At 48.7% G+C, this 25,312-nt stretch overlaps 1 protein-coding gene across 2 annotated transcripts in view; it reads left to right on the top strand.

The window, feature by feature from the left end:
• The window catches only part of NCKIPSD (NCK interacting protein with SH3 domain), a 54,291-nt gene that overhangs the window by 16,368 nt on the left and 12,611 nt on the right, over positions 1 to 25,312 (top strand). For both annotated transcript variants that reach the window (XM_086469959.1, XM_086469957.1), the window contains 7 exons: positions 6,092 to 6,204; positions 6,973 to 7,174; positions 11,643 to 11,730; positions 13,897 to 14,525; positions 22,338 to 22,508; positions 23,470 to 23,556; positions 24,986 to 25,124. In XM_086469959.1, coding sequence (XP_086326085.1) covers positions 6,092 to 6,204; positions 6,973 to 7,174; positions 11,643 to 11,730; positions 13,897 to 14,525; positions 22,338 to 22,508; positions 23,470 to 23,556; positions 24,986 to 25,124 — 1,429 coding nt within the window. The remainder of the gene's footprint in view (positions 1 to 6,091; positions 6,205 to 6,972; positions 7,175 to 11,642; positions 11,731 to 13,896; positions 14,526 to 22,337; positions 22,509 to 23,469; positions 23,557 to 24,985; positions 25,125 to 25,312) is intronic.

Raw genomic sequence — 25,312 nt, 5'->3', positions numbered from 1 at the left:
AGTATGTGTTGACTGCTTTATTTTAAAAACTTCTGTCTCTGCTTTTATCCTCTTAGAGTGTTTTGGCTTAAGAGACGAGTTCTGGTTACTGGAGGGCACAGAATTACGAGGGGAAGGAATCGGTGGCCAATTCTGATCATCGTGGCCAGTAAACAGGGTCTGAGCATGGCTGGAGAGACCCAGGATGAAGCATTTCCACCTTGGGAAGTTACAAGTGTGCAGTGGTGGGTTGCATGTGTTTCGTTGTTCCTCAGTGTGTCTCTGACTCCAAAGCTGCCTGCTCCCGGGAAAGAAATCGGTTGAAGTTTGGTTGCAGTGCATCCCTCTGCTGTCTTCAGGGTTTTGTTTATTCCCAATGCCCCTTGTGCCTGTACTGTCCCTAGCTAGTATATCTCTTTCGCCATGACCTCTGGCTTTTGCTTTAGCATGATTTGTGCAACTTAAGCCCTTTCCCCAGCTCTCCTTTCTCTTCATTTCTCATTTGTGCGGGCTGTCCGCTCAAGCGGCTGCTGTCAGCACGCAGTGGAAAAACACCAATCTGTTAGAAACCCACTATAGCGTATCAGCAGGAATTCCAGATCTGTTTCTGGGCTGCCTCTTTGTCAGAAGAGCTCAGCCATGTCTTTGTTCAATCGCTAGCAAGTCAGAGATGCTGCAGGTTTGTTTGGAGCTTTTCTCATCTTATTTGCTCAGTAACCAGGACAGTTGCCTATTGTTTCACTTGTATTTTTATCATGCATTTTTAAGTGCCACAAGACACAATATCTTCATACTGACAAGAATAAGTTAATGTATATCCCTTAGCCAACAGCCTGGGGACTAAAAATTTCTGATTGGGGCTGCAAAAAAGGAGAAGGAGAGAGGAGCTGAATTTCCCATAGCAATGCAAAAACCAAAACTCAGCCCATTTGTGTGAGCTGTGTGGTTCAGAAGGGGGAACTCATAGCTGATACATCACTCAGCTGTGGACAAAGGCTAGTTCATTTTTGTAAATTGCTGCCACGACCATTTAAATCTGGAAGGCATACAGCATGCAGACAGTCTGGTGGTGACTGGGAGCGAATGGCATGTGACCTAAGAGGTGGCGTTTGTCACCGATTTGAGTAACAAAGAACCAGCTTGTGCCTGTGTACACCAGCGGGATAAATACCCGAATTTCAGCAGTGGTCTGTGTCAGTGCAGCTGCGTGAAAACTGAGCTGTCACTGGAGACAAAACTTTGACTGTCTTTTGTTGTCGTATTGTGAGAACTGGAGCAATGACATGAGGGTGAAAATCGGCAGCCCTGCCTGGGCACCCCGATGGCTGCAAAAGCAGCTGCAGGAATGAGGGCATGGATTCCTGCACATGCAGAAGAGCAGACGCCTTTGATCATCAAAAGCTGGGGAGGCAAGAGGAAAAAAAAATGCCATGTTTTCTTGGATCAGCCCCCCGCAGAGGTAAAGAAAAGCCTGCCATGCATTAATGGGCCACTTTCATAAATGTGGGAGTCTCGAAGACACAGGGTGGCTCAGCCTGTCTGTGCTGATGCAGCTGTCAGCCTGTTTGTCTAGAAAATGCTTTTCTGAAAGGTGTGATTATTCTAGACTGTTGAGCAACTTCTTCTGTGTGACTTCATTTAAACAACACTGGTGGTAGGTGTGGAAGGACTCAAAACGAAGAGGGAGGGGAGCGACATTTTCGATAGCCTCAGGAGGGGAGGTCGTGCTGCCTGCACAGCAAGGACACCAGCAGTATTTCCTGAAATGCTCGGGCTTCATCAGCCTGTATGTGGGGTAGCAGAGACGTATGACACGTCCTGTGCATGTGTGCTGTCTTTGGGGAGACTGCCCTTGGGGCAGTGAAGATGAGACCAATGTGAGCTGCGGGGGTGAACGCGCCCCTGCCTGTGCATGGCTGTGCCCCATCTTGGCAGCGCTTAGGAACCCGCAAGATACGCTGGAAGGATGCTTCTTAAAAGCCTGGCTTTGGCCCTGGGAAAGGCATCCTTCCCTGCCTGCCTTGAGAGAGGGGGGCATGCAGAGCATCCCGGGGCAGTGCTGAGGTCTGGCTCTGCCCCTTGTCAGGTGGGGAGCCCCCTCCTGCGGACAGGGGCAGGAGGAAATTGGCAGCGGGCTCTGGGGAAACCCTTTGTTTGCTGGTGTTATTAGGAAAGGGAGAGGAAGTAATGATTTATTGATGCTTCTGTGATCCTCCTACATTGGGCTATGAAGGAAGAAATTCTGTTTCATGGCTCTGATTGAGCTGTAACTTGTTCCTGCAGGGCAGCTCGCCTGTGGGGTGCTGGCAGTGCCCCCCGTTCTCTGATGCGGCGCCCCAGCAGCCAGTCTAGCCTGTGATTGTCAAGGATCACTGCTCTGCCCTTCCCCTGCCTCTTGGTGTAGCCAGGCTGGTTGTGACAGGCTGTTTACAGAGCCCAGCATTTCTCTGCTGCAGCATTTTAATTGATTAAACCGGAAATATCTGATAGAGGGGGTGGCAGCCAGTCCTTTCTGGGGTGAGATGCCATGTGAATGTGGATCAATACCTCACCAAAACACCCCTCTGTTTTCACGGTACATTGGGCAGAAGGTGGTGTCCTGTTGATAACTCTTGGCCACAGCCCGGTAGCTGTGCCACCCCATGCTGACCGTGGAGACCCCTGCTTTCACCCTGCGAGGGCAGGCATGCACGGTCAGTACCTTCCACCACCGTCATTGCCCTATCCCTGCCACCTTCACTGCCTTTTGGGAGACACTGGTATGGCTGTGCCACTGGTGAGCTGGTAACTGGTGAAGTGTGCTGCAGTTGTTGCTTGGGGCTCTGCCAGCCCTTACTCGTGCCGTTACCAGCACAGCTTCAGTAAATCCAGCTGAATTCCTGGGCTTTACTTGGTACATCTCCTCTGACAGCACGCTGTACAGCAATGCCCCTTTCATGCGCTCCCTTGCTTCTGTGTGAGCCTTAGCTTAGCCAGTGATAAGCAGGATTTCATCTCTGTATCCTGGAGCGTGGGAGGGGGCAGGGGCAGGATCGTAGTGCAGGGCCCTGTGGGGGCAAGAGCAGACTTTGAGCACCGATCTCTCCTGCCTGAGCTCAGAGGCTCTGCTCCGTTACCTTGGTGCCGGTTTCTGATATCTCTCTTTTGCAGGCCATAGAGCCGTGCATGGCCAGGATTGCCTGTGAGTGTGTGAGAAGGGTGTGCGCTGCCTGGCCGTACCACTTGGGATCACTACCTGCCCGCATCCCAGCTGCGAGCATCCTTGGGAGTGGGTGCTGGATGCAGGCAGGAATCCCCTGCCAGCACTGTGGACTGACTGGTCTCCCTAAACTGCATGGGGAGAACGGCAAGGCCTGTGCGTTATCCTGAATTGCTGTGAGTAGGTAATCCCTGGGGTCCTAGGGAGAAGGGGATTGTAGGTGAGACATTGGCAAACCTGACTGTTGCCCCTGTGCAACCCATGCTCCTTTTACCTGCAACATGCTTTTTTGTCCATCCTCTTCAAATAAAGCAATGCCATTTTGGTTAACCTGAGGAGTGTGTGGATTCCTTCTAATCATGTTTTATCCAAGACACTCCTTTCTATTTTTTAAGTTTATGACTATAGTGCAGGGGATCCCCAGTGCTGGGTGTCCTACAAACCCTGAATGCGAGGTGGCCCCTGTGCTGAAGACCCTGCCCCCTGACGCCCCCAGCTGAGCAAGGAAGGAGGAGATGATTGATTTAAGAGCAGCATCAACAATGTCATAATGTGTGAGTGGCAAGTTAATGCTGCTTTTTTATTCCAGCCCTTTTGACAGGGCCCTGTTAATAGAGGGCTGGGGAGCAGAAACAAAGGAAGGAGCACAGGAGCTAAAAGCCAGTTGTCACAGTGCTGCTGCATTAGTGTGAAAATGCTATATTTTATTAGAAAAGAAGCACCCCCTCCATAACAAATGACATCTCACAGCAAGCAGCAGCTCCAGCCTGTGGATTCCTGTGGGCTGTGGATGATGTCAATGTCCCCTCTGGGAGAGGACAGAGATGCTGAGCCATTCAGTAGGATTCAGGGCTCTGTATTGCGGTCTTGCCTGGGAAGATCAGATGAGAAAGGGTTGAAACCCATGTGGGTGAAAGCCTGGCGGGCTGGGGAGGGTGAGAGGAGCCAGCAGGAAGTGGTATACCTTATGGAGGGGATGGTTTTGGAGTGGGCGGTGGTGAATGTGGAGAGACTACAAACAGGGGGCCAGGGTGAGAGTTTGGAGGCTGTAGCAGGAGCTGTGTTGAATATCGGGGTGGGAACTCTTGTGGGAGTGGCACGAGGACAGGTGAGCTGTGCAGAGGGCAGGGATCTCCAGTGCCCAGAGCAGCACTGGCATTCACCTGGGGAAAGCAGCGCTGGAGCCTTCTGCACTGCTCTGCTTCCCCAGAGGAAGCGTGCAGCTTGCCGTAATTTTCTCTTATCTTCTTGGAAAACGAGATGTATTCTCTGAAATAATTTGCCTTTCTTTTCCAGCGCTCCTTTAAATGTGTTCAAATGTGCTTTACTCCTTTTCCTTGCTTAGATCTGTAGTTAGAGATGGTGAAATGCTCCCTAGGCCATATGGGGCTGCTTGGAGGCTTCATCCCAAAGTTGTGTTCTGAGTGTTGGTTTTGTCCTTGATGTTTAACAAATTTGATAGATGTATTTTAACATACACGGTTTTATTTTTAAAGTTTTCCCCAGTTGCTTTCTTCCCTATCTTTCTTGGGAAAACAACAACAACAACAACAAAACCCACCTCCTAAATTTTTCTTTTTCAAAGCTGAATATTGCAGAGGGGGCCTCTCATCCCCACCTTGTTCGGAGGCTGTTTTTCCCCCCACAGTCTGCAATAGCTGTTAATTCACGTTTGGTTTAGTAATTAATCAGGATATAAATAATACATAGCATGTTATCAGAAAACTGCATGCCACTGCTATGGAGGCAGGCAGTTTCGGCCCCGGTGGGGAGGGCTTGCCTTCTGCTCTCTGCAGCCCCCTAAGGCCAATTAAGGTGCATCCTTAATGAGACTCCAGCCGTTCCTTGGCTGGGTAAGTGGTTACTCTGATGCAGGGAGGGGCAAAGCAAGCGAAGATGAAGGGGGTTTTAGTGTTCAAACATCTGCAATGAGCGCTGGAGTCCAAGCACTCCTCTCTTGCTCCTCCCCTGTGTGCGTGGGCTGGGGCTGCCAGCGGTGGTACCGGAGGGATGGAGCAGGCATCAGTGGCAGCTTGTGGGAGACCTGCAGGTCTGCTGGATCCAGGGCAAGGAGCTCAGTAGCACGTCCTTTGCCCTCAGCCTTAATCCTGTAAAGGTCTCTTCTGAAGGCATGTCAATGGTTGATAAACCCTTGAAGAATGTCCCAAGTGTGGAAACTTGCTTTACCTTCCCATGCCCCTTCGCTACGGCTCTCCCAGCCTCCTGTGTAAGGGTAAGAAATGACATCTGTGGCATTTCTTGTTTCAAGGCTGGTGTTTATTTCAGCTGCAGTAACAAGCGCTAAACTGGCTGGCAGGAGAAATAAATGTTGCTATGACAGTTTGGGTGGAGATTTGGAAAAGGCACTTCAAGTTGCAAAATAAGTATAAAAAGTATCAAGAGAAAAGTGAGCGAAAATGCAAACCCACAGCCAACAGACTCTGAAGGCCCCCAGATTTCGACTGTGTCTTTGTATTTGCTTTATAGCAGGGCAGCAAGAGCAGAAATAATTGAGCTTGGGATAAGCTGGGCTTTGCAGTGGGATCTTGAAAGCTCCCTGCAGCAGCCTGAATCTTCAAGGCTGCTGCATGGTCCTGAAGCTCTGTCCCTGGCCTTCCTGTAGGGGTCATTGGACTTTGGTGCTTGTGACAGTGACTTTCTTTTCCAACCATACACCTTGAATGGGCAGACGGAGTTTGAAGCATAGCTTCAAATATGTTTCGTCTGGAGGAAGAAGGGAAAAGGGAGGTGGTGCTGAGATGGGGTTCTGGCTCTGGGAGCTGTTGGCCATTTGGCTTGTGCAGTGCTCCCTCTGGGGGTTTCCCATACTGTGGTCTCTCCTGCCCTAAGCTCTGGTGCAAAAGAACCACAGCCGAAGCGGCTCAGTAACGTGTGGGATGTTGTGTTTCTCAGGTGCTGGAGCAAGATGTGGTTCTCCAGTCTATTGACCGTGCCATTGAGGCTGTACACAATGCGGCCATGAAGAATGGGGGAAAGTACAACCTGGAGCAGAGAGATGTCCTCCAGTAAGTATGACGGGCATCTGGGAGAGCTGGCGGATGGAGGGTGGTCAACATATGATGCTTGTGTCTCTTCTGGTCTTAGGGGTCAAGTTGGATGTTTTTGGTTTGAGTCCCTGTGCTGCAAAGTGCTGATGCACTCAGAGAGCTTCCCAGCATTTGAGCTGGTAGCTGATGCTGCTCCTTCTGCAAACTGCATCTAGCAAAGCAGTGCTTTGGTCTTGCCCCTCTATCCCTGTGCATGTAAAGAAGAGGAAACGCTCAGCTGCGTTGTAGGCTTGGAGGAGAAATCCACAGTCTTTATGGATGCATTTTCTCCTCTCTACGAGCCAGGAATTGTAGAAGTTGTTGGCATGTGGCACAAGGTCCTTAATATGTTCTCAAATAATTGCCTGTGAGAATTTTTGTTTTTCTCTGACACCTCACACTCTGCGCTGAGGCACGCTGGTTTAATCTCGGTTGAACAGTGATTCTAAAGTGCAGGCAATTTCTGAAGCTTGCAATGCGGTATGTGACTCTCCCCCGAGGAAGAGGCATTTTTCTCCAGCGAACTGATGAATAAATCATGGCCTCTTGCAAAGCCTCTTCCTTCCTCCCCCAGAAGTGTTTCCTTAGTTGTTAATGAAACTGGAGTTGGTGTTCAGAGTAATGTAACCTATTCTGGTGTATATAGCCCAAATGCAATAAATAATTTCAAAATACCATTTAAGTGTTATAGCACGGTCTCTCCCTTCCTTTAGCTTTGCTGTTCCTGATGTCATCGTTCTGTTTCAGAAAACTGATCCACCACCGGAAGGAGACCGTGTCCCGCAAAGGTCACTCTCCCACGCCGCAGGGGATGGTTATGACACAGTCCTCCAGCGATCACCATCTGGATGTGGCACGGCAGCCCAACGGGGTGTGCCGGACAGGATATGAGCGACATCACAGTCTTCCAAACACTGAGTTCGAGGAGGAGGATGAAGGTCTCTATCAGGTAACAGTGACTGCACACTTTGTAAATTCCTCTTTGGGTGGTATGACACCACTTGTCCTGTTTCAGTAAAATGACTTTGCAGCTGGCATCACAAATGAAGTGTTTGTGCTGCTTACCTGGGATTACTGCAATGTACATTGATGCTGTCTCTATGTAAGAAGTCTGGAACAGTCCCTCTGCTGTTTACACTTGTCATGCTTTTTGGGATCCTTGAGGGTCCGTGGTTTCATGGTAACAAGCAAGATCCATTCTTATGTTCTGTGACTGTCTCTTGACAACTTTCTAAAAGAGTTGCAAGCTCCCCAGAGAATTCTTTGAAAAACAGTTTTGATGTGAGCAGCAGAACTCCCTCTGAGTACTCAGCACTGCTTTGTTTCTCCCTTGTTAAATCCGCACAACAAGATCTTTGGTCCTTAAGCATTTTATCTGCTGTGGCTGCCTGTTTTTACTACCCAAAACATAAAAAACCCCCAAAGATCCTGATTTGCCTGAATGTTGCTTGTCATGATGAATTAAAGATAAATTGCAGGAAATATGATTAGAGCAGATTTTTTTTAATCTCGGTGGCACACAGTTCCAAGGCACCAGCAAGGCTTCAAAGTAGCCCAGGACGGATGTGGCAGTTGTTGGGGATGAATGATGTGGCCGATTACGCTGTGTAAGTATAGCTGGATGTTAGGGCTAAAGGCACCAAGCAAGGATGAGCGTGGAGACTTTTTTTTTCTCCCACAGATGAACGTGTGCACTGTAGTTTTTCTTCATCTGTCTAGGATAAGTGTTTGGAGGCAGTCTTTATAAGGTACTGACACACTGTCACTCCTAGCAGATGAGGCTTGTTTTACACCTGAAGAACTACGAGTCCGCAGAGATGAAAGGTAGCTCTGGCTCATGCAGAACACGGCAATCCCTACAAACCCCCATTTTTCTCCTTGGTGTTTGTGTTCTTTTCTGGGCAGCCAAACCAGCTCCATTCTCAGGCTTCTGCATTATGGGCTAAGTGAATGGGGAACCTTATGGCCCATTCTCCATGCCGATTCCCTGTCTTTATCTGGTCTGTGGTTTGGTTGCTTGCCAAAAAGGAGCAAGACAGATTCCTTGGCTGACAAAGAACTGTTTCTGTCTGGGTGGCACTGAGGATGCAGTTGAAGGGCTTCCAGCTTAGCTCTCTGCTGAAAGGGCTCCTTGAGATTTTAACAGCTCAGTTGAGGGATTTCCTGTGTGCTTTGAAAATACAAAATGGAGAAAGCAGCATTGCTTTCTTCCACTGGTTATGTAGCTGCTTAAGAGGTGACCTACTGAAATCTAAACTTTCTCACTAACTCTGGAGAAGCAGAGGTCTTAGGGTTTTCGGTGCGTTCAATGTTTGCATCTGAAAGCAAAATTTGAGGTGCAGATTTCCTGTGGGTGGCTTTGCTCCCAGGGCTGAACTGACTGAAGTACTTGGTGATGGCACCTGTGCTGAGCCTCTCCTCAGCCCCTCCGTAGTTAGCATAAGATGGGAAGGCAGGGCAGTTACGTACATCCCAGCCTCCAAGGGAAGGAGGTTGAGCTCTCAGAGTATTTTAGTCATAGCCTACTGCGTTTGTGTGTGGTCAGTAGGTTTGTGATGCTCGTCTCCAGAAGCCTTTGCTGCCAACCAGTGTGGCTGGCTTGGCAGAGTTTGCATAGAGGAAGTGGTGGGTGGGGGTTTGTTGGTTTGGGGTTTTGGTTGGTTTTGTTTGCTTTTTGGTGTGGGGTTGTTTTTTTTTCTTTTTTTTCTTTATTCCCCCCCCTGTTTAAAGGGTCATATTGTAATAGCACTGTTCCCAGGAGTTGCAAGAAGTGATGGAGGTCTCTGCCTGCCTGGCTGCAAGGAGGATTTGGAATATTGTGGTTGAGCGGGCTCTCATTTCAAGCAGTGCAGGGAGCAGAGCCTCTGCTAGCAGTCCCTGCAAAGTGGGAAAGGAGAGGAAGCACATGTGTAAAATCTGTGGATTTGGGGAAGTTCAAGCCCCCTTGTAGAGGCCTGGGGAAAGGGAGGCTTTCAACACATGTGTAGGCGCTTCTCTCTGAACCCTTGGTAAAGTGCCTCCCCTTCTCCTCCCTGGACAGGAGGGATCTGAGCTGCAGGGACTCCTGCATGGTCACCTTCCCCATGGCACTGGACAGAGGCTGTTTTCTTCCTTTTCCTCCTCTTCCCTGGGGGGGTTTTGGTGTTGTACATCCTCCTCTTGGCCCCACACAGCGGCTGGGATGTGGGGCAGAGGGAGGGGGTGGCCATCGGTTACCCCTCACGACTCCTGACTGTGCGGCAGCTCACAGCTTGGGCAGGCATCAGGAAAGGGAAATTCGTGTGATGCTTCACGTTCTCATCGCAGCCTCTTGGACGGTGGTGCATGGCTGTCTAAATGAGGCTGGCAGGGCTCTGAGCTAACATTAGATGTACATCTATTAATTTAAGCACTAGTCTGTAATAGCTGGGTTAAACTTGCATGGTAAATTTGGAAGGCCTTGAAGCCATGGCAATACTCCAGAATACCCCAACCCTAGCTGTCTCCGAACAATGTCACACGGCTGCTCCAAGCTCTGAGCCTGCCTGTCTGCTAAATCCCACTGCTTCGGTAATCGTGGGCATGCCGTGCCAAGCAGCTCCGACTCGTGCTGTAGCTCTGTTGCTCTGCAGAGAGGGCTCTGCTTTTAGCACAGCTGAGCTTTCTGGATTTGGGACCAGCCTTCCAAACACACGTTGCAGAGACCCCTCCTGATCTGTTTGGCTTCTCTCAGCTGTGCAGTCTCTTTTTGGACCAACAGGGATAATTTTTGAAGCTATATGCAAGTATCAGATAGCATTTTACTCGGAGAACAATGTGGGATGGATTGACAAGAGCAGAAGAACTCAGGCTGGGAGTCTGCAGCAGTATTTTGTACTAATCCACCAGCTGAAGGCGCTTATAAGTGACTTGTTATGTGACATAGTAAAATATTGGATGTATTAGGTGTTGGGTGGGAGAAAGGGACCGAGAGATCCCTTTTTAGAAGTCTTTGTAAGCTGTGCAAACTGCTGTGTCTTCACTTGTCTGGTAGGGTCCAGACATATGCCGTGAGCACTGCATTAACAGCTTTCGGAATCAACTCTTGAGCATTTGAGATGGCTCCTATAGGTGTCTTCTTTACAGGAATATCTTTGCTCCCATTTCAGAGGAGGTTTCTGCCCTTCCTGGATCCAGGAAAAAAAGTAGTACATTTTTCATTCTCCTTGTTCTGAGCTATTTAAGACAGAGACTTTTTGGGGCCTGTCTCAGTTTTTCACTGCAGGGACTGGCAGTGCTCTGTGCCTTGTGTGGCGTTATAGGGCTGTTCAGCACTAGCATGTCGCAGAAAATCTTCTCTTTCAGGGCTAAACAAACCTAGAAAATTGGCACTGTGTGATGGCCTGAATGCCACTATAGATTCTAGCTGGCTTCAACCTGGGCTACCTGAGACATTTGGGTCATTACCTCCTTTCCCTTCCTGTGCTGCCCTGGGCGGTTTTGCTGCAGGCCACAATTGCAATATCCCATAAAAAGAGGCATGTTTCAGGCAGCAGGCTCAATTGCAGAAGTATTAAGAGATCCCAAACTGAGTCTCCTGGCCCTGACCTGCTGGGATGTGGGGATTAGAGCATTGATGCAATGTGCTCCCACCTAGCTGCTGTGTTCAGGAGCATCCTGCTGATCAGAGGTTAACCCTGAGGTTACACCTCACTGGAGTAATTCTGGGTGAAAGCGATGTTGGGTGATCATGGTGTTTGGATCCGACAGGAAAAGATGAGTGTACAATCTGGGTCTGGGACTCATACGCTGCTGGCTCAGCATTCCTAGCAGAGAAGACTTAACAGGAGAAAGCCCAGATGAAGAGAATTAATGCAACTCCCTGGCAAAAGCTTTTCCCAGCAGGGCTTGCTATAGGTAGCGTAGGATTGCACAGAGGATCTAGCCCTATTTTCCCCCTGCATGAGCAAAAATAGCTCTGAAAGCATGGAAAAGGCATTTACATGTCTCCAGTCCTTGGCTTTGTCTTTCTGCAAGGGTATTTGTAGCTGATGTAATGGATCTCTCTAGAAGAGTGTCTAAATACGCGCTCTGTTTGCAGCCTCTGTGGAGCTATTGAGAGTAATGTGGAGTCATGGTGAGTGTGTGGGATTGCATTTGGAATAAAGGAGGAGTAAATGCTTGACAGGTCTACACGACATGTGTGCTGTGTGCTGCTGAACACAGCAATTAAACAAGGGCTGCTTTGCCTGTCACAGGGAGGGGATGAAGCCTGCTTGAGTCCTGCTTTGTTCTTCCAGGAAGCCACCTATTAATATCTGTCCTCCTGAGAAAACTTCCCTGAATGATGAGAGAGATGTAAGGACAAATCTGCAGACACACTTGAGAAAGGTGGTTTCATAACAGAGAATGTCTTTATTGTCAACCTGCTTTGATTGCTTTGAAATCTTTCCTTATAGATCCCACCACAGCCCCGGCGTGCTGCTCCTATCACCCCCCCACCTCCAGAGAAACGCAAGAACGCACAGATTGCCGCTCCCATGAAAAGTAAGGACAAACTGCTTTCCAGATCTCGGGCACAAAATGGACACTGGGTGATGTAACAGTCATGGTGCCCAGATGCTTTTGCTTCATGCTTAGAAGAGCATCCTTTTATATATCCTAAATTCCTATAGGTTTTATATCCTTTTATGTATATCTATAGCTATAAATAAATGTATATGTATATATCCTAAATTCCTACAGGGTTTAATGCTAATGATCATGAGCTGGTGGCCAGTGGTTCTTCAAGCCCTGTCTGATCTAGGAGGGTCTGGGCAGCCTGGTACTTGTTGATGGGTGCCAGGTACAGCACCCTCCCAGTCCTGTGGTGCTGGTGGCCCTGGGAAACATGGTGCTCTCCGAGGAGCAAACTCTGCCTGGTCACGTGGCTAGTCTAGCCAGTGCACAGCCTCGGTGATTTAAGATTCTTGTGGGTGTTTCTCTCTCACAGACACCATGGCCATCTCCGAGCAAGCAGAGGGTTTTCCCTGGCAGTGCAGAGTGGGGTAGTTCACCAGGGGGAGCTCACTGGTAGTGCTTTTAGGACAGGCTCAAGTCTTGCTTTCGGCTCCCAGACTGTTTGGCGCTTTCTTTGTACAGTGCTCACATGGGATTTCCATAAAATCAGTGGCTGGTGCCTGTAAGGAGCAGTAATAATGCCAGGGGCACAGCTGTCTCTGTGCTGCTCACAGGCAGGGGAGCAGCTAGTCAGGAGCACTTCAGAGCAGGACCACGGAGCTGGGGCAGGAGCTTCTCCATCTTCAGCGCTGTTGGGCTGGTGGAGGCAGTGGTCATCTGCCGAGCTGCTGTCAGCTCGCCCAAGTGCTCTCCTGTGCTGTGACGGTCAGGCCTTTAGTGACACACGGCCCATCTCAAGCCCATTCATGTCCCCTTGTGAGGAGCAGGACAGAGCTGTTGACTTGCAGGTAGTTAATTGAAACTTGGGGCTGGCACCAGCTTACTTAATGGTACTTAATGGTATTGAGACATTTTTCACTGTGGCAGTGGGAGCTGGCAAAGGTCAGTTCAACTCATTATCTTGATTTGATGTAGTATGGTGGGAGCTATGATTTGTGAATGCTTCTCTGAGGAAGAGGAAAAAGGAATGCTGAACCCCTGTGGGAGGGAAGGGCCCTGTTTTTCTGCCCGGCTTGTGCTTGCCTTGGGGTGGAGTGGTGGAGGGCTTCCAGCACTACCAGGACAGAAAGGGTTGGAGTTGTCTGCAAAGGTGTTTCAGCTGTCTGTCCCACTGGTCCTTCCTTTGGTGTGGGGGAAACTACATTCCCTAAGAGCTGGACTCCCCATGGGGTGCACTCCTTCTCTTCCAGTACTAACATCAGCTGCTCTTGTGAAGCTCTAGATGAAGACGGGCCAGTGTTTGCCCAAGTAACTGTTTTCATAGCCAGGGACTGACTCTGATATATTTCTGCCCCCTAGAAACTAACTGATTAGGTTTACCAAAACTATATATTAGACCAGGTTAAAGGAAAGAAAAATGTTAACGTATCTTGGCTTTAGTGGATTTTTTTCCCGTGGAAGGTGGGACAGCTACCACTGCTAGAGGGGGAGGAGGGGGAGAAATACAGTACAGATAATGTGGAGGCTTGTGAGAGTGGTGGATGCTAGCAGGGCTGCAGGGCTCATGATCAAATGTTGGAGAGTGCCGAAAGGGAGAGACTAGAGGTATTGTCAGCCAAATGTTTCCTTCACAGTCAGTGCGAACCATGGCGTGCTGTCAGTGAGGTGCGTGCAAGAGGGAGGCGTGGGCTGGCGTGTGAAGCCTTTGGTGTCTTGCGATTCTCAGGCACCGTCATTTGAAAATAAGGGCTTAGATCCTGAATGCAGAAAAAAGCCCTGGCTAAGCCAGGGGAAAAGACTTTTCTGTCCGTTAGTCCTGTCCCTCCCTCCCTTCCCTTGCGTAAAACACTAAGCCCTTTGAAGGGTATTCATCTCAATAGAGTAGTTTTCCCCTTTCTAAAGAGGTGATTGTGCAGGAATGCTCCAGAGAGAACTGGTGCAATTTGGCTTTGAGATAAGTGAGGCAGGAAGAGGAGTTAAACTGCTCTGGTGGCATGCACAATGAGCCTTTTAATGGACTGCACTGTAGCAAATTGTTTTTTCCTTTTTGCCTTTGATGCTGTTGCTAAGGCATTTTTAATTGTTCCCTTTCAGACGCTGTTGAAATTATCCCTGGGTCAGCTTCTAGTGCCTCCTCTATAAGCACGACATCCCTGGATACCTTGTACACTGCTTCTTCTGTGTCAGAAACCGCTCTCCCGACAGCCACATCCAGTCCTGCCAACACCCCACCCCCTGTCCCGAGCCGGAGTGTCCACACCACGATAACACGCAATTTGGATGCCGGCTCGGTGACCCACTCCCGCTATGGCACTTCCCCAAAGGATGGGGCCAGCAAATCTCCCCAGACCAAGAGGGCTGCCCCGGCACCACCGGCTGAAGGGGGGACCCAGAGGTCCCACACTGTGGATGGGGAGAAGACTTCTCAGGCGAAGAAAGCTGCCCCGGCACCCCCTGTAAGCCTGGATGCCTTCAGCTCCCTCTGCCTGGAGGATAAGAAGGCGGCTGCAGTGGAGCCAGTGCCACCAGAACCCAGTGGCCTGGTGGCGTCCGTGCCCAAGACGATAGGTGCCGAACTGATCGAGCTGGTGCGCAGGAACACCCACCTCAGCTACGAGCTGTCCCGCGTGGCCATCGGCGTGGTCATCGGCCACATCCAGACCTCCGTTCCAGCAACCAGCAGCATCATGGAGCAGATTCTCATCTCTGTGGTGGAGAGTAAGGTAACATGTCTGGGGCTGGGCAGGGGGGCTCCTGCAAACCACCTTCTAGTGTCAGGCAGAAGGTGTTACGAGCTCGATGAGCTCTCGTAACATTTGGGATGAGGAGCACAGTGAGATCCTAAAGGAAAGCGGAGAAGCGCTGGATGGAGGTAAATGTCTAGCAAAGGGGACCAAGGGTTTAAACCAAGTTCAAGTACTGGTAGCAGGGAAGTGGAAAACCGGTGAGTGTTTTCCCCAAATAAGCTGCAGATACATGGCATAACCTTGAGTTTGGAGGTGGGGGTGAGAGGTAAAACCAGCTGAGAGGGCCCTTGGTGCTGCGAAGCACTGGTAGGCTGTGGTAGAGGGATGGGTGTCTCAGATGAGACTGCGGTTTGGTGAGGGGATGATGAGATGGATGGCAGTGAATTGAATCACATGAGCACATCGAGTGGGAGGTGTCAACCTTCCAGGTCCCAGGGACAGTGCTGGTGACAAAGTGAGTGTGGATGCGGTGGGACTTGAAGCACGCCGAGAAAGTTCTGACATGAGTTGTTGACCACTGATTATGAAGGCTTCTGGAGAACTATTGTGACAGCATGAAATCAGAGAAAGAAATGAATAGTGACTTTTTAACAAGGTGTTTTTTGTTATGAATATGACAAATAGAAGCTGAGGAAAATGGGGCCTTCGCAATAAGTGCTTCTGTATAGAAACCTTCTATAAAATAATGCATTGTATAAACTTGTTTTCTTCTACAGTGCTGCATGTACTCTGTGTAGATTCAGCGTGCCTATGCATACTATAAATAAATCTGCATGGATTCTTGTCTCTCTTGATGATGGAGCACCTAAAACTTCTATATGTCTGGCCTGGTCTTTCCTCAAAGCAATGAAAACTAGTTTTCCGTAGACGTGAACCTCTCTGTTATTCCATAGCACATGCCTCAGCTCTGCTTTTTTTAAAGACCACGGAAAAGTAGTTTTTCACCCAGTGGAGGAAGAGCATTGCCTTGAGCTTGTTCTAAAGAAACCTTATGCCCAAATGATCCTATATTCCTCTTTCCTCTGCTGCAGACACGCAAGAAGGGAAATAAAAGGATGCTTCTTGCAGCAGTCGTTGAAATGGCAAAGTGCACCTGGGCAACCCTTTGCTTTAGTTGGAGGGATAATAAATTTCAGCTCCCACTTGCTAAATACAGCCCCAAGGAGAACATTTCATATAAACATCTAAGATTGGAGTTCCATTGCTAATGGCAAGATTATAATGAACTGTTCAGCGGCATCTGAATATGGAAAACCAATGGCATTCAAATTTTAGATCAAATCATAATCTAGTTAACTGTCTGTGCTGAATAGAGGGTCCTATAAGCAATCATCAAGTCTCAGTTTGTGGCCATAACCCAATGCTTAATTGCTTCCTACTTCAATAACAGTACTGTGTCACTGTGCAGTCTAGATTCAGCAAAAAAAATTAGCTGTTTCAAGCAAATATTCTGGCTCTGACTTGCTCACTAAGTAGTTCAGTTTTCTGTTATTTGGACCTTGGACAAGATTTGAATATTATTTTTATCTTTAATACCTCTTCTCAGGATACAATAAGCTTGATTCCAAAGAAGTCATTTAGTGCCAGGTTTCTGTAGAGGGGATTTGGAAACCTCAATTTCATGGCCATTGCTGCAGCCCAGTGTGAAAAAGGAGGGAAGAAATTCTGATGCTGGTGCAGGGATGAGTGTGGATCTACTTGTAACTGATATGGTATCTGTCATCTAGGGTATCCTTGGGACTTAAAAATGCCTGGTACTGTATGGAGACACAGCAGAAGGTCCTGTCCCATTTATGATACCTCATCATACCTGTCTTAGGTGGTACTGCTTTCAGAAGGAGAACCTGGATGGGCTTGCACAGTGGTCAGGTGTAAATGTTGTGGTGTGCATTTTTCCTGAATGTCCCGTGCAGATGATGTAGGTCTGCTGATACATGGGTGCCTGGTCCCAGATGACGTTGTTCACTTGGTGTAGAAGATCAGCTCTAACAGCTGAAGGGGCAGTCATGTGTTGTTGTGGGGTGGCTGTACTGACATAGCTTCACTAGTGTAGTTTAATGGTACAAATTATTATCATTGACTTTGTGTTATTCATTATACCAAATTGCTCCAATCTCGGGGGTTTCTGTGTAGAGATGTTGCTGAGTCGCCAGTTCTAGGTCAAGGGCTTTTTTTTCTTCAATTTGTAACTTCTGAAATCCCTCTACACCCCAATCCATGCAAATACGTGGTCAATTCTTCTTTTGCCTATTTTTCAAGGTTTTTCTTCCCACTAAAACAGAGCGAGAGATCAGCTTTGATTTAAAGCTTTGGTCTGCTCATAGTAGATGTCATAACTGTTTCAGCCTTTTGTACCACGTTTAATTAGTTATATCCTTTCTATTCCTATTCCAGTTTTAATTTGAAGTCAGATCACTGATTTACTAAATCAATTCCAGAATCCATTACCTTGCTTCTATCCCCAGTGCCTTCTGAAGGTTGAATTGCACTGGCACTTCACTCTTATTTACGTTGCTGCTCCTCCAGCATGGAGCCTGCCCAGTCACGTGTTTTCAAGAGAACAAAAGACCCTTCTGCTGGGGCAGCATCATGCTCCTGCTTTTAGAGAGGTAACATAGGGCTATGCTGGGGGAACAGCAAAGACAAAGAGGGTGCTGAGGTGCGCTCATGCCTTAGGAAAGATGCTTCAGAGGTACCATAGTACTTGGGGAAGCCTGATCTGCAGGAGCAAACGTGCTGAGTTGGCTTCCCCGTGTCAGGATTTGTCCCGGCCTTGGAAATGGCCCCTCTTCTCCTTGAGCCAGCTCCTGATGAGTGGCATAGTGACTGGGTAAGATGTGCAAAGGGAAATGAAACCTCTTTTCCAAGGCGTTGCTGCAGTGGCCGTCTAAACTGGAGCTGGTTTTCATGGGAACTTGTTTGAAATTTGGACATAACTAAAGATAATATAGATGCTGACTGGTTTTCAAGCATCTAGAGAATCACTTGGATTAGTTATCTATTAGTGGTATGTCATTGCCTTCAGCTCTGCTGAATTATCTACCATCTGAGAGGAGTGGGTAGTGCTGTAGTTGTCTTGTCTAGGGAGGTCGATTTTGAGAATTTATTAAACTGTGAGGCAAGCAAAATTGCCTAATACACAAGTTAGCTACACCTTGAGAGGGAGTGCTTAAAATTCACTTATCTGCTTTTTATTAAATTAGCATTGCTGTATTGCACTTATGACTCAGACCCATCTCTGGTTGCCTTAACTTTAAGCTTGAAAACTGCTGACAAAGGTGTGTAATTCGGTTTGGTTTTATAGATCGGCCCAGGCTGCTGGGTGGGGTCAAATGGTTCTTGGATGTGTTGGAGATGGAGGAACAAGCTAGGAAGTTGGGGTGGGAGGTGCTGTATTTCTAGAGGGGGTTTCCCTTGTAGTGCTGGGCTGCGACCTGCTCCCAGCTGCCCATCACCAGTGCTTCATGGCCACCTAGTCCTCAGTGAGCCCTACCAAACCTTGTGGCTACTGTGGCCGAGCTCTCTCTCCTTCCACAGGAATCCATGTGAGCCGCCTCTCGCGTGCAGTTCCTGTTCATTCAGTCATTTGGCTTTGCTTAAAGGAGACTTACTTTTGACAAGACACAAATGCTGCTCTGGGCCTCAGGTTTTTCCTGCAGGAGCTTTGTCCCTCTGCTCGCCTGGGACAATGGGAAGGTCAGCAGGGTGAGTGCTTTCAAGGCAGAGTCCTTTGGCTGGGCTGTTAGCGTGCCTGTGTAGGGCTTCTCCTTAGGGAAATGCTGTAACAAAAGTGAATCTGGAGGGCGGGAGGAATGCATTAGTGCTTAGGGAACTCCTTCGCTCACTAATTGCTAGAGGAGCGTTTATGAAGGTCTGTGCCAGAGTCTTGATGCACAGCCATCTTGGTTCATCCAGAGCGAGCCGCTGCTAGGTACAGCTGCGGAGCAGATGTGCCTTGGGCTGCAGATGGCTGGGACACCTGAAAAGCGAAGGCTGCAGAGACCTGACTGAAGCAGAGCTAACGTGGTGGTTGAAAGCCAGGCGCTCCTGTCTCCCCGTGACACCCCACGGGTCTGTGCACGGCAGCCGTTGCCTCCCTGCAGAGCCGACCTGCCCTGTTGGTGGGCTGTGTCCCTGGAGTGCCCAGCAGGAGCAGACCTGCTGCTGCTGAAAGAGTGCGTGTGAAAGGCCTGCCCTGGGAAGCTCAACTCAGATGAAGTCAGGCGTCTCTCTTGCTCCATGTTTCATTTGGTTTAGCGGCTGCCAAGGAGCCTGGCAGTCTGTGTGTCGAGAGCAGTGTTAGCTGCCTGGTTTTTAGAGATGATGCTGTAGCGGGAGTGGTTTGCCCAGAGGAGGAAGGAATTCCCAGACCAGTCCCCCTGAAATGTGTCTAAAAACCTGCTATGTGGTTTACCCGAGGTAGATCTGGGCTAATTTGGAGGGAGACTGCTGGAGGTGTGTGTACCCAAGGCACTGGTGATCCTCCATGCTTGCTGGTGGGGTGGTAGGAAGGGAGGTATGGGAGGGTATAAGGAAAAAATGGGAGGAAGTGTTTGGCAGGATGGGAGCTGGGCTTGCATGGCAGGCATGACCACTTCTGAGCAGTGTGGGTGCAATGAGGTTCCCAAAATGGTTTTGGGCTGCTCGGGAGGAACAAAATCTGTGCAGCAGTTTGTTCTGCTGGGCTGGGGGGAGGGAACTATTTGAAGCAGCAAGATAATGCAAAGTGGCATTGTTAGAAATACCGAAACCTCCTCCTGCTTATGGGCTCTCTAGCAGATTCCTGGAAACAACCATATGATGAGGCTGCAGGTTGAAGTAGCTGCCAAGATGTTTAATGAGCAGAGACCTGACCCTGGTGGTGGGAGGGCTGAGAATGGTGCTGAGAGTGCATTGAGATGGTGTGTGGTGTAGTTACATTGGTCAGATTGAAGAGCTTGTTAATGGATTGATCTCATCCAAGTCCATTAGGATCTTGATGCTCGGTGGAGTCGTAAGGGCTGCAGATGAAGGATTGGAGGAAGCAGATTAGGGATAAGAGGCTGACTAAAGTGATCATTAAAACGAGTACTCATTAAAATGCTCATCCAAAAAGACATCCCAGTAGTAGACTGAGGTAGGACTGGCCCTGCACTGCTCTAGTGATGAGGATGTGAGTAAGGTACATAAATGGAGAACCCTCCCAAACAGCTGGGATGAACGGGACAGGCAGGTGCCACTGCACTGTTATAGGTCCTTCTAAAGAGAGGAGGAGATGGCAAGACTGAGTTTCTTAACTAATGTATTTGCTTCTGCGATAAATCAACATTCAGTGGGACATCCTCTTGTGTTTGTGCTCGGCTCCTGAAAGCTGCCGTCCTCTCTCACAGCTGGTTACCTAGTTTTCTGCTGGGCCATACACAGCTTCCCAAAATTTTAAGAGCGTACAGACCTTAAACCAGCATGCTTCTTCCTTCGTTACCTGCCTGACAAAAATTATGTAATGAGCAGCAACAAGAAGAATACTTTTTTATTATATAATTGAAGCACTGAATTGAAGTCCTAATTACTTCACACCCCAAATACCCTGAAGCACATTACTAACAATTCTGTCTTTAATAAAGCAGGCGAGGATGTTAAACCTGGAGTGGTTTTCTCAGAAAGGGCTGGAGGGTTGAAGGTGTGCAGGAAGGGTGCTGCTCCTGCACTTAGCAGTCTCGCGTGGCTGGTGGTGTGGGTGTGCGACTGTGTGTGTGTTGCCACTGCCACAAAACGTGGGCTCGTGTCTCCGCACAAAATCCTTCTGCTCTGCTTGCAGTGTGAAGTCTGATTAAAGGCTTGCTGTCCCCAGCCGCAAAGCCAGCCTGTTGGAGGGAGCTGCACCAGGACAGGGCTAAGTCTTCTCTAGATCTCCAGGAGAAGACACTGTGCAGTAGCAGGGTGTCCTGGCTGGTCGCAGTAAAGGCCTTTTCACACTGAATGATCATGACTTGTCACTGCACGGTGCAAGAGAGCTTCATCCAAAATTTCTTAGGGGTTTGGTCTTGGTGAATGGGTTTTCCCTGTTGTTTGAATTTCTCAGCTCCATTCTCTTCCACCTTGCTGATCTCCTGCTGCTTGTTGTCACTGCTGCCAAACCTTTGTGTATATAATTTAAGTTGTTCTGCAAATTAGTTCTTAATTTCTCCTTTAATGATGCCTGGGCTCATCACTAGTAATCAGCCTGGTACCATATGCTGGTCCCCTCTTCTTGTCCTGTTGAAAGCCCTTTCCTGAAAGGAAACCAGGTACTTCATATGATATACTTAGGTCCTAGAAGGTTATCCTAAATCACAGACCACAGCAGCTGTTGGGGCAGGTTAACTGCTGCCTGATTACTCCCCCCTCATTCTCAAAGGAGAAGAAAAGTGTAGGAAAGAGTGAAGCCTTCATGGCAAGGGTTATGTATGAGGTGGAAGTGATGGGGATGCAGATGACAGCAATTTGAGAATGTGCAGTAAGATTTGCTGAGTTAGTCTGCATTGTAGCTGCAAGCTTCAGAGCTGTTGTGAATGGTGGCTGAGCTCTGCTGTTTGGAAGAAAGCAGAACCAATGCAGCCCAAGATGAATTGGTTCCTGTCCTTGTTGCAGAAGATGGCAGACCTAGCATTGAGCAGTTGGCATGCAGAGTACCATGTAAGCATTTGCTCCTGAGTCAAGGATTAAGGAAGACCTGTCCCTTTCAGGCTGGAGGGAGAGGGAAGTGAAGGGAACTTCTTGCTGGATGCAGTTGTGCAGTGTGGTGGTTTTGTGTCCCAGAACACATCTGTTTTACTGGGGGTGCGCCTGAGCTGTGCTCAGCTGCTGCCTGGTATCGGTCCTGACCCATGCCAGGCTGGTTTGTCTTTCCTCATTCTCAGGATGATTTTCATTGTCTACAGTGTGTCCTCTGCAGGGCTTCTGAACACCTGCCTGATGCCCACACCCAGAAGGAGATCAGTTTTGTGGGGAGGTGATGGAGTACCTTTGGGTTCACTGAGGCTGGGTTGCCACATGCTCTTGGTGCACTGGGCTGCTTTTATGAAAGACATGGTGTGTTTGTCTGCCATGTGGGAAGGGTGAATGAGGGTTTAGCTCACACTAGAGTGTCTCACTCTGGCCAAGCATTTTGGGTTTTCCTTTAAGTGTGTTGAAATGCGCAGAGGGCTGTGGTCGTCTGAGTTGGCTTCTTGCCCTAATATCCCCTCTTATAGGAAACTGGCATTTCCCTTACCGCAGTATTTGCCCTCTCCAGGACAGGCGGGCAGCTGGTGGCGTTCTGCAAACACCCTCTGGTTTGCTGCAGAAGGAAGTGGGAAAGCTTGTGGTGTGCTTGTGTGCTAAGAGGTTACAATTATGTGATCAGGTACAAATTCTTTGGGAGCATTGGTTTGCCTGGATCAGCCTTAAGTTACTAAAAGCAGTAAGAGAAAAAGGGCTCTAGCTTTGTTTGAGTGAGGTTTGTTGTGTTCTTCAACATCCTTAGAAGATAGCTATTGCTCCAGCAAGATGGTGGCAGCTTGGATTTAAAGACTTTCTGACCACGCACCAGTTCTGGCACCTATTTTGATTCATTCACTGCATTAACTGTGCAAGGAAAGGAGGCAGGTAGAGGCCCCAAAAGTCTGAGAGCTGAAATAACATGTGTCTTAAACTTGCTGTCTTTTTGCTGCCAGCTCTTGACTGAATGAGGTCACCTGCCAGTCCTGAGACAAAGATTAGAGGAAACAGGCACCCAAACAACAGCTAGCTGTCAGGACCCCGCTAACCAGTGGTTTTGCTGTCGTGCAGAATCTGAGTGCGGGGCTGCCCTCGGGACAGATCTGCCACGATGAGCAGCGGCTGGAGGTGATCTTCGCAGATCTGGCCAGGCACAAGGACGATGCTCAGCAGCGCAGCTGGGCACTCTATGAGGATGAGAACGTCATCTGCTGCTACCTAGAGGAGCTGCTTCGCATCCTGGTGAGTAAATTTCTCTCTTTTTAGGCAGAGCAGACAGTCCCAGTGAAGTTCCTTTTTTCTGACCTGTCACAGGAGAATATAAACCCTCACCTCCAAAACTAAAAACTGTCATCCTGAAGCAAACCTAGAAGTTTGCTATGAGTGTCATTGCACTCCTAGGCCCATCTCAAATGTCTTCCATTTAAAATTTCCTCTGTGGCTGGGAAGTACCTGCAGGGTGAGGCCTATTAAATGCAAAGAAAACTCTTTGGTTGTCTTGAAAGTGAGCTTCAGAGCTATTTTTATGAGCAAGTATGAAGTATCTCACCACATCTGTGCAACCCCATAGTGAGCAGCAGTGGGAGATACTGTCACTAGCACTAGCACGAGCCCTTCTGTGTACAGGGAGTGTGATGGTTTGGGAGCTGCAGCTCAGTGCAATGACACAGTCTGTGTTATGGGTGCCAGTGTGGGGTTTGCTCTGGCATCGATTTTGTATTCCTTTCCAGTTCTAACATAAGCATTTTTTTGTGTAATAAGTGCCTGTGGCTTTGTCACTCAACAGAGGGCCTGTGCCACCTTGCTGTGGGCCTGCAGGGCAAGGCAGAGGGGGATTTCCTCATAATTTAGGGGTGGGAGGAGATGTACAATACTCTTCAGGATGGGAACGGTACTGGAGCTGCCCTGTGGAACTACATGATGCACTCATCAAGGTGCTGCTTAGGTCACGAGTTTTTTAGGTGTTTTCAGCCCAAGACATGCTGTATGGCAGAGACATTTCTGAAGAATTCACTTTGCAGAAAATCTGCAGGGTGGCGGCTCTTGAGCTGTCTTTGTGCTCTGCCTTCAGTTTCTTCTTTGTGAGATGGTTGATGTGGGGCTACTGAGATCCGAAAGAAGCTAGCCTCCCTCGAGTTCCCTGCAGCAGGCACCTTGCTGCTTTGATATGCCACTGGGCTGACCTGTTCATTCCTGCTTCCAGACAGATGCAGACCCAGAAGTTTGCAAGAAAATGTGCAAGAAGAATGAGTTTGAATCTGTCCTGTCTCTTGTGGCATATTATCAGATGGTAAGGAGGCAGAATGCATCAAATCTCTCTTTTTGACATTTCCCTGAAGATGCAAAAGAGCAGGGTTGTTATGATGAATATATGTAAGACGTTCCCCTGGATAGGGCAGTTCTGAGAACTAGATGGAGTAGCAGCATGTCCTGTGTGCTTGCTGGCTGATGTCAATGCCACACATGCAAGTTCTATGGAAGAGCAGAGGATGCTATAAACTTTGAAGCAGTAGCTAGTACTGTGAAGGGTAAGCTTGCTGTTTTTATTAGCTCCATTGAGGAACAGAATTGGCATCACTAATACCTAGAGAAAGGATTTCTGAGGATGCCTTGGGAAAGCTGACAGGCTGTGACTGCTCCTCTTTTAATTGATGCACTCCTGTGCATTAGTAAATAGCTTTGCTTGGGAAAGTAGGTTGTGAGCAGAAGCCTTGGGAGTGAGGAAGGAAATCAGTATTCAGAGAAAAAAAATGAAAGTTTTGCCTTCAACGCCTATGTGGTGTTGCTCTCCCCCTCTCCTTCCTGGAACGTGCTGTTGTAGGACTCTGTGGGGGTTGGAAACTTATCCCTATCTTGTCTGTAAGTCCCCAGCTACAGCACATCAAACCATGTGGCGTTTAGCTTTCATCTGGCACTTCTATGTCTGAACCCAGAATTCAGTGTCAGGGGGCTATAGCATATCTGAGAGCAGTAGGAAGGCAGGCTGGGCGTGATGGAGCCTGCTGGCTTTCACTGCCTGCTCTTCTCTGACTGGGATTTCAAGGATCTCCTGCCTTGACTGCTGTCGTTCCCAGTGCTTGGCTTACTTCTGGTCTCTGAACATTGGAGTTGGCTGAGGCTGGAGCAGGAAGGTTACCCCAGCACCAGAGCTCCTGCGTGGCAGCTGCAGGTTGAGCATCATTCTTGCTGGAATCCCTGTATGTCCCAAAACTTTCTGGTTATACCCTCTGCTTCCAGCACGAACCCGACAGCTTCACAGTGGAGGAGCTGCTCCCATCCTGTTCGTTAACCATCACATGCTGAAGAGGGTTTGCAAATATTGTGTTGTCAGGAAACCTCCTTCAGAGCAGCATTCACAAAACCTCAGTGTGCTCAGAGAATCCTGGCTATCCAGCAAATGAAATTTCTGTTTGAGGACAGGTAGAGGTTGTTGATTTGTATCGTATTTAGTGGATGAAGTGGGGCGTCTCAGACCTGAGCTCTGGCTGCCACACGCCCTCTGGCCGCACGTGCCAACAACCTGTAGCCAGCCCAGTTGTGGATGTTATTGTAAAACGACTCCTATGCTGTTGTTAAAAGCTCATAGAGGTAATGGGTTCAGTCTCACCCTGGGAGGGTCTGTGGTTTCCTAACAGTGGGAACTTCTAGACAGTTACGTCTCTGCCTTAGAGTGAGCCCTCATCTGGGACAACATTTCATCTAATGAACTGTTTTTGCAGGAACACAGGGTGCCATTACGGCTGCTGCTGTTAAAGTGCTTTGGAGCCATGTGCAACTTGGATGCTGCAGTCATCTCCACGCTTGTGAACTCTGTGCTGCCGATGGAGCTGGCCCGGGACATGCAGACTCACACACAAGGTGAGCCCCTGCTGCTGTACCAAGGTCTCCAGGAACGTGTCTTTCCATTAGATGATTTACAGCAGCACTGGTGGCCCCTCAATGCTTGACTGCTCTATGTGCCCAGTGCTCTGGGGATAATGGTGTCTGGTTTTAAAGTTATTCAGGTTATTACAGCTGTAAGTGGAGAATGCACAGGAGGGGATGTT

The sequence above is a fragment of the Leptosomus discolor genome, chromosome 9 (genome assembly GCF_034619465.1).
Source record: "Leptosomus discolor isolate bLepDis1 chromosome 9, bLepDis1.hap2, whole genome shotgun sequence".
NCBI classification, from domain to species: domain Eukaryota; kingdom Metazoa; phylum Chordata; class Aves; order Leptosomiformes; family Leptosomidae; genus Leptosomus; species Leptosomus discolor.
The sequence above is the reverse complement of the archived record's forward strand: the minus strand, read 5'-3'. Positions and strand labels throughout refer to the sequence as shown.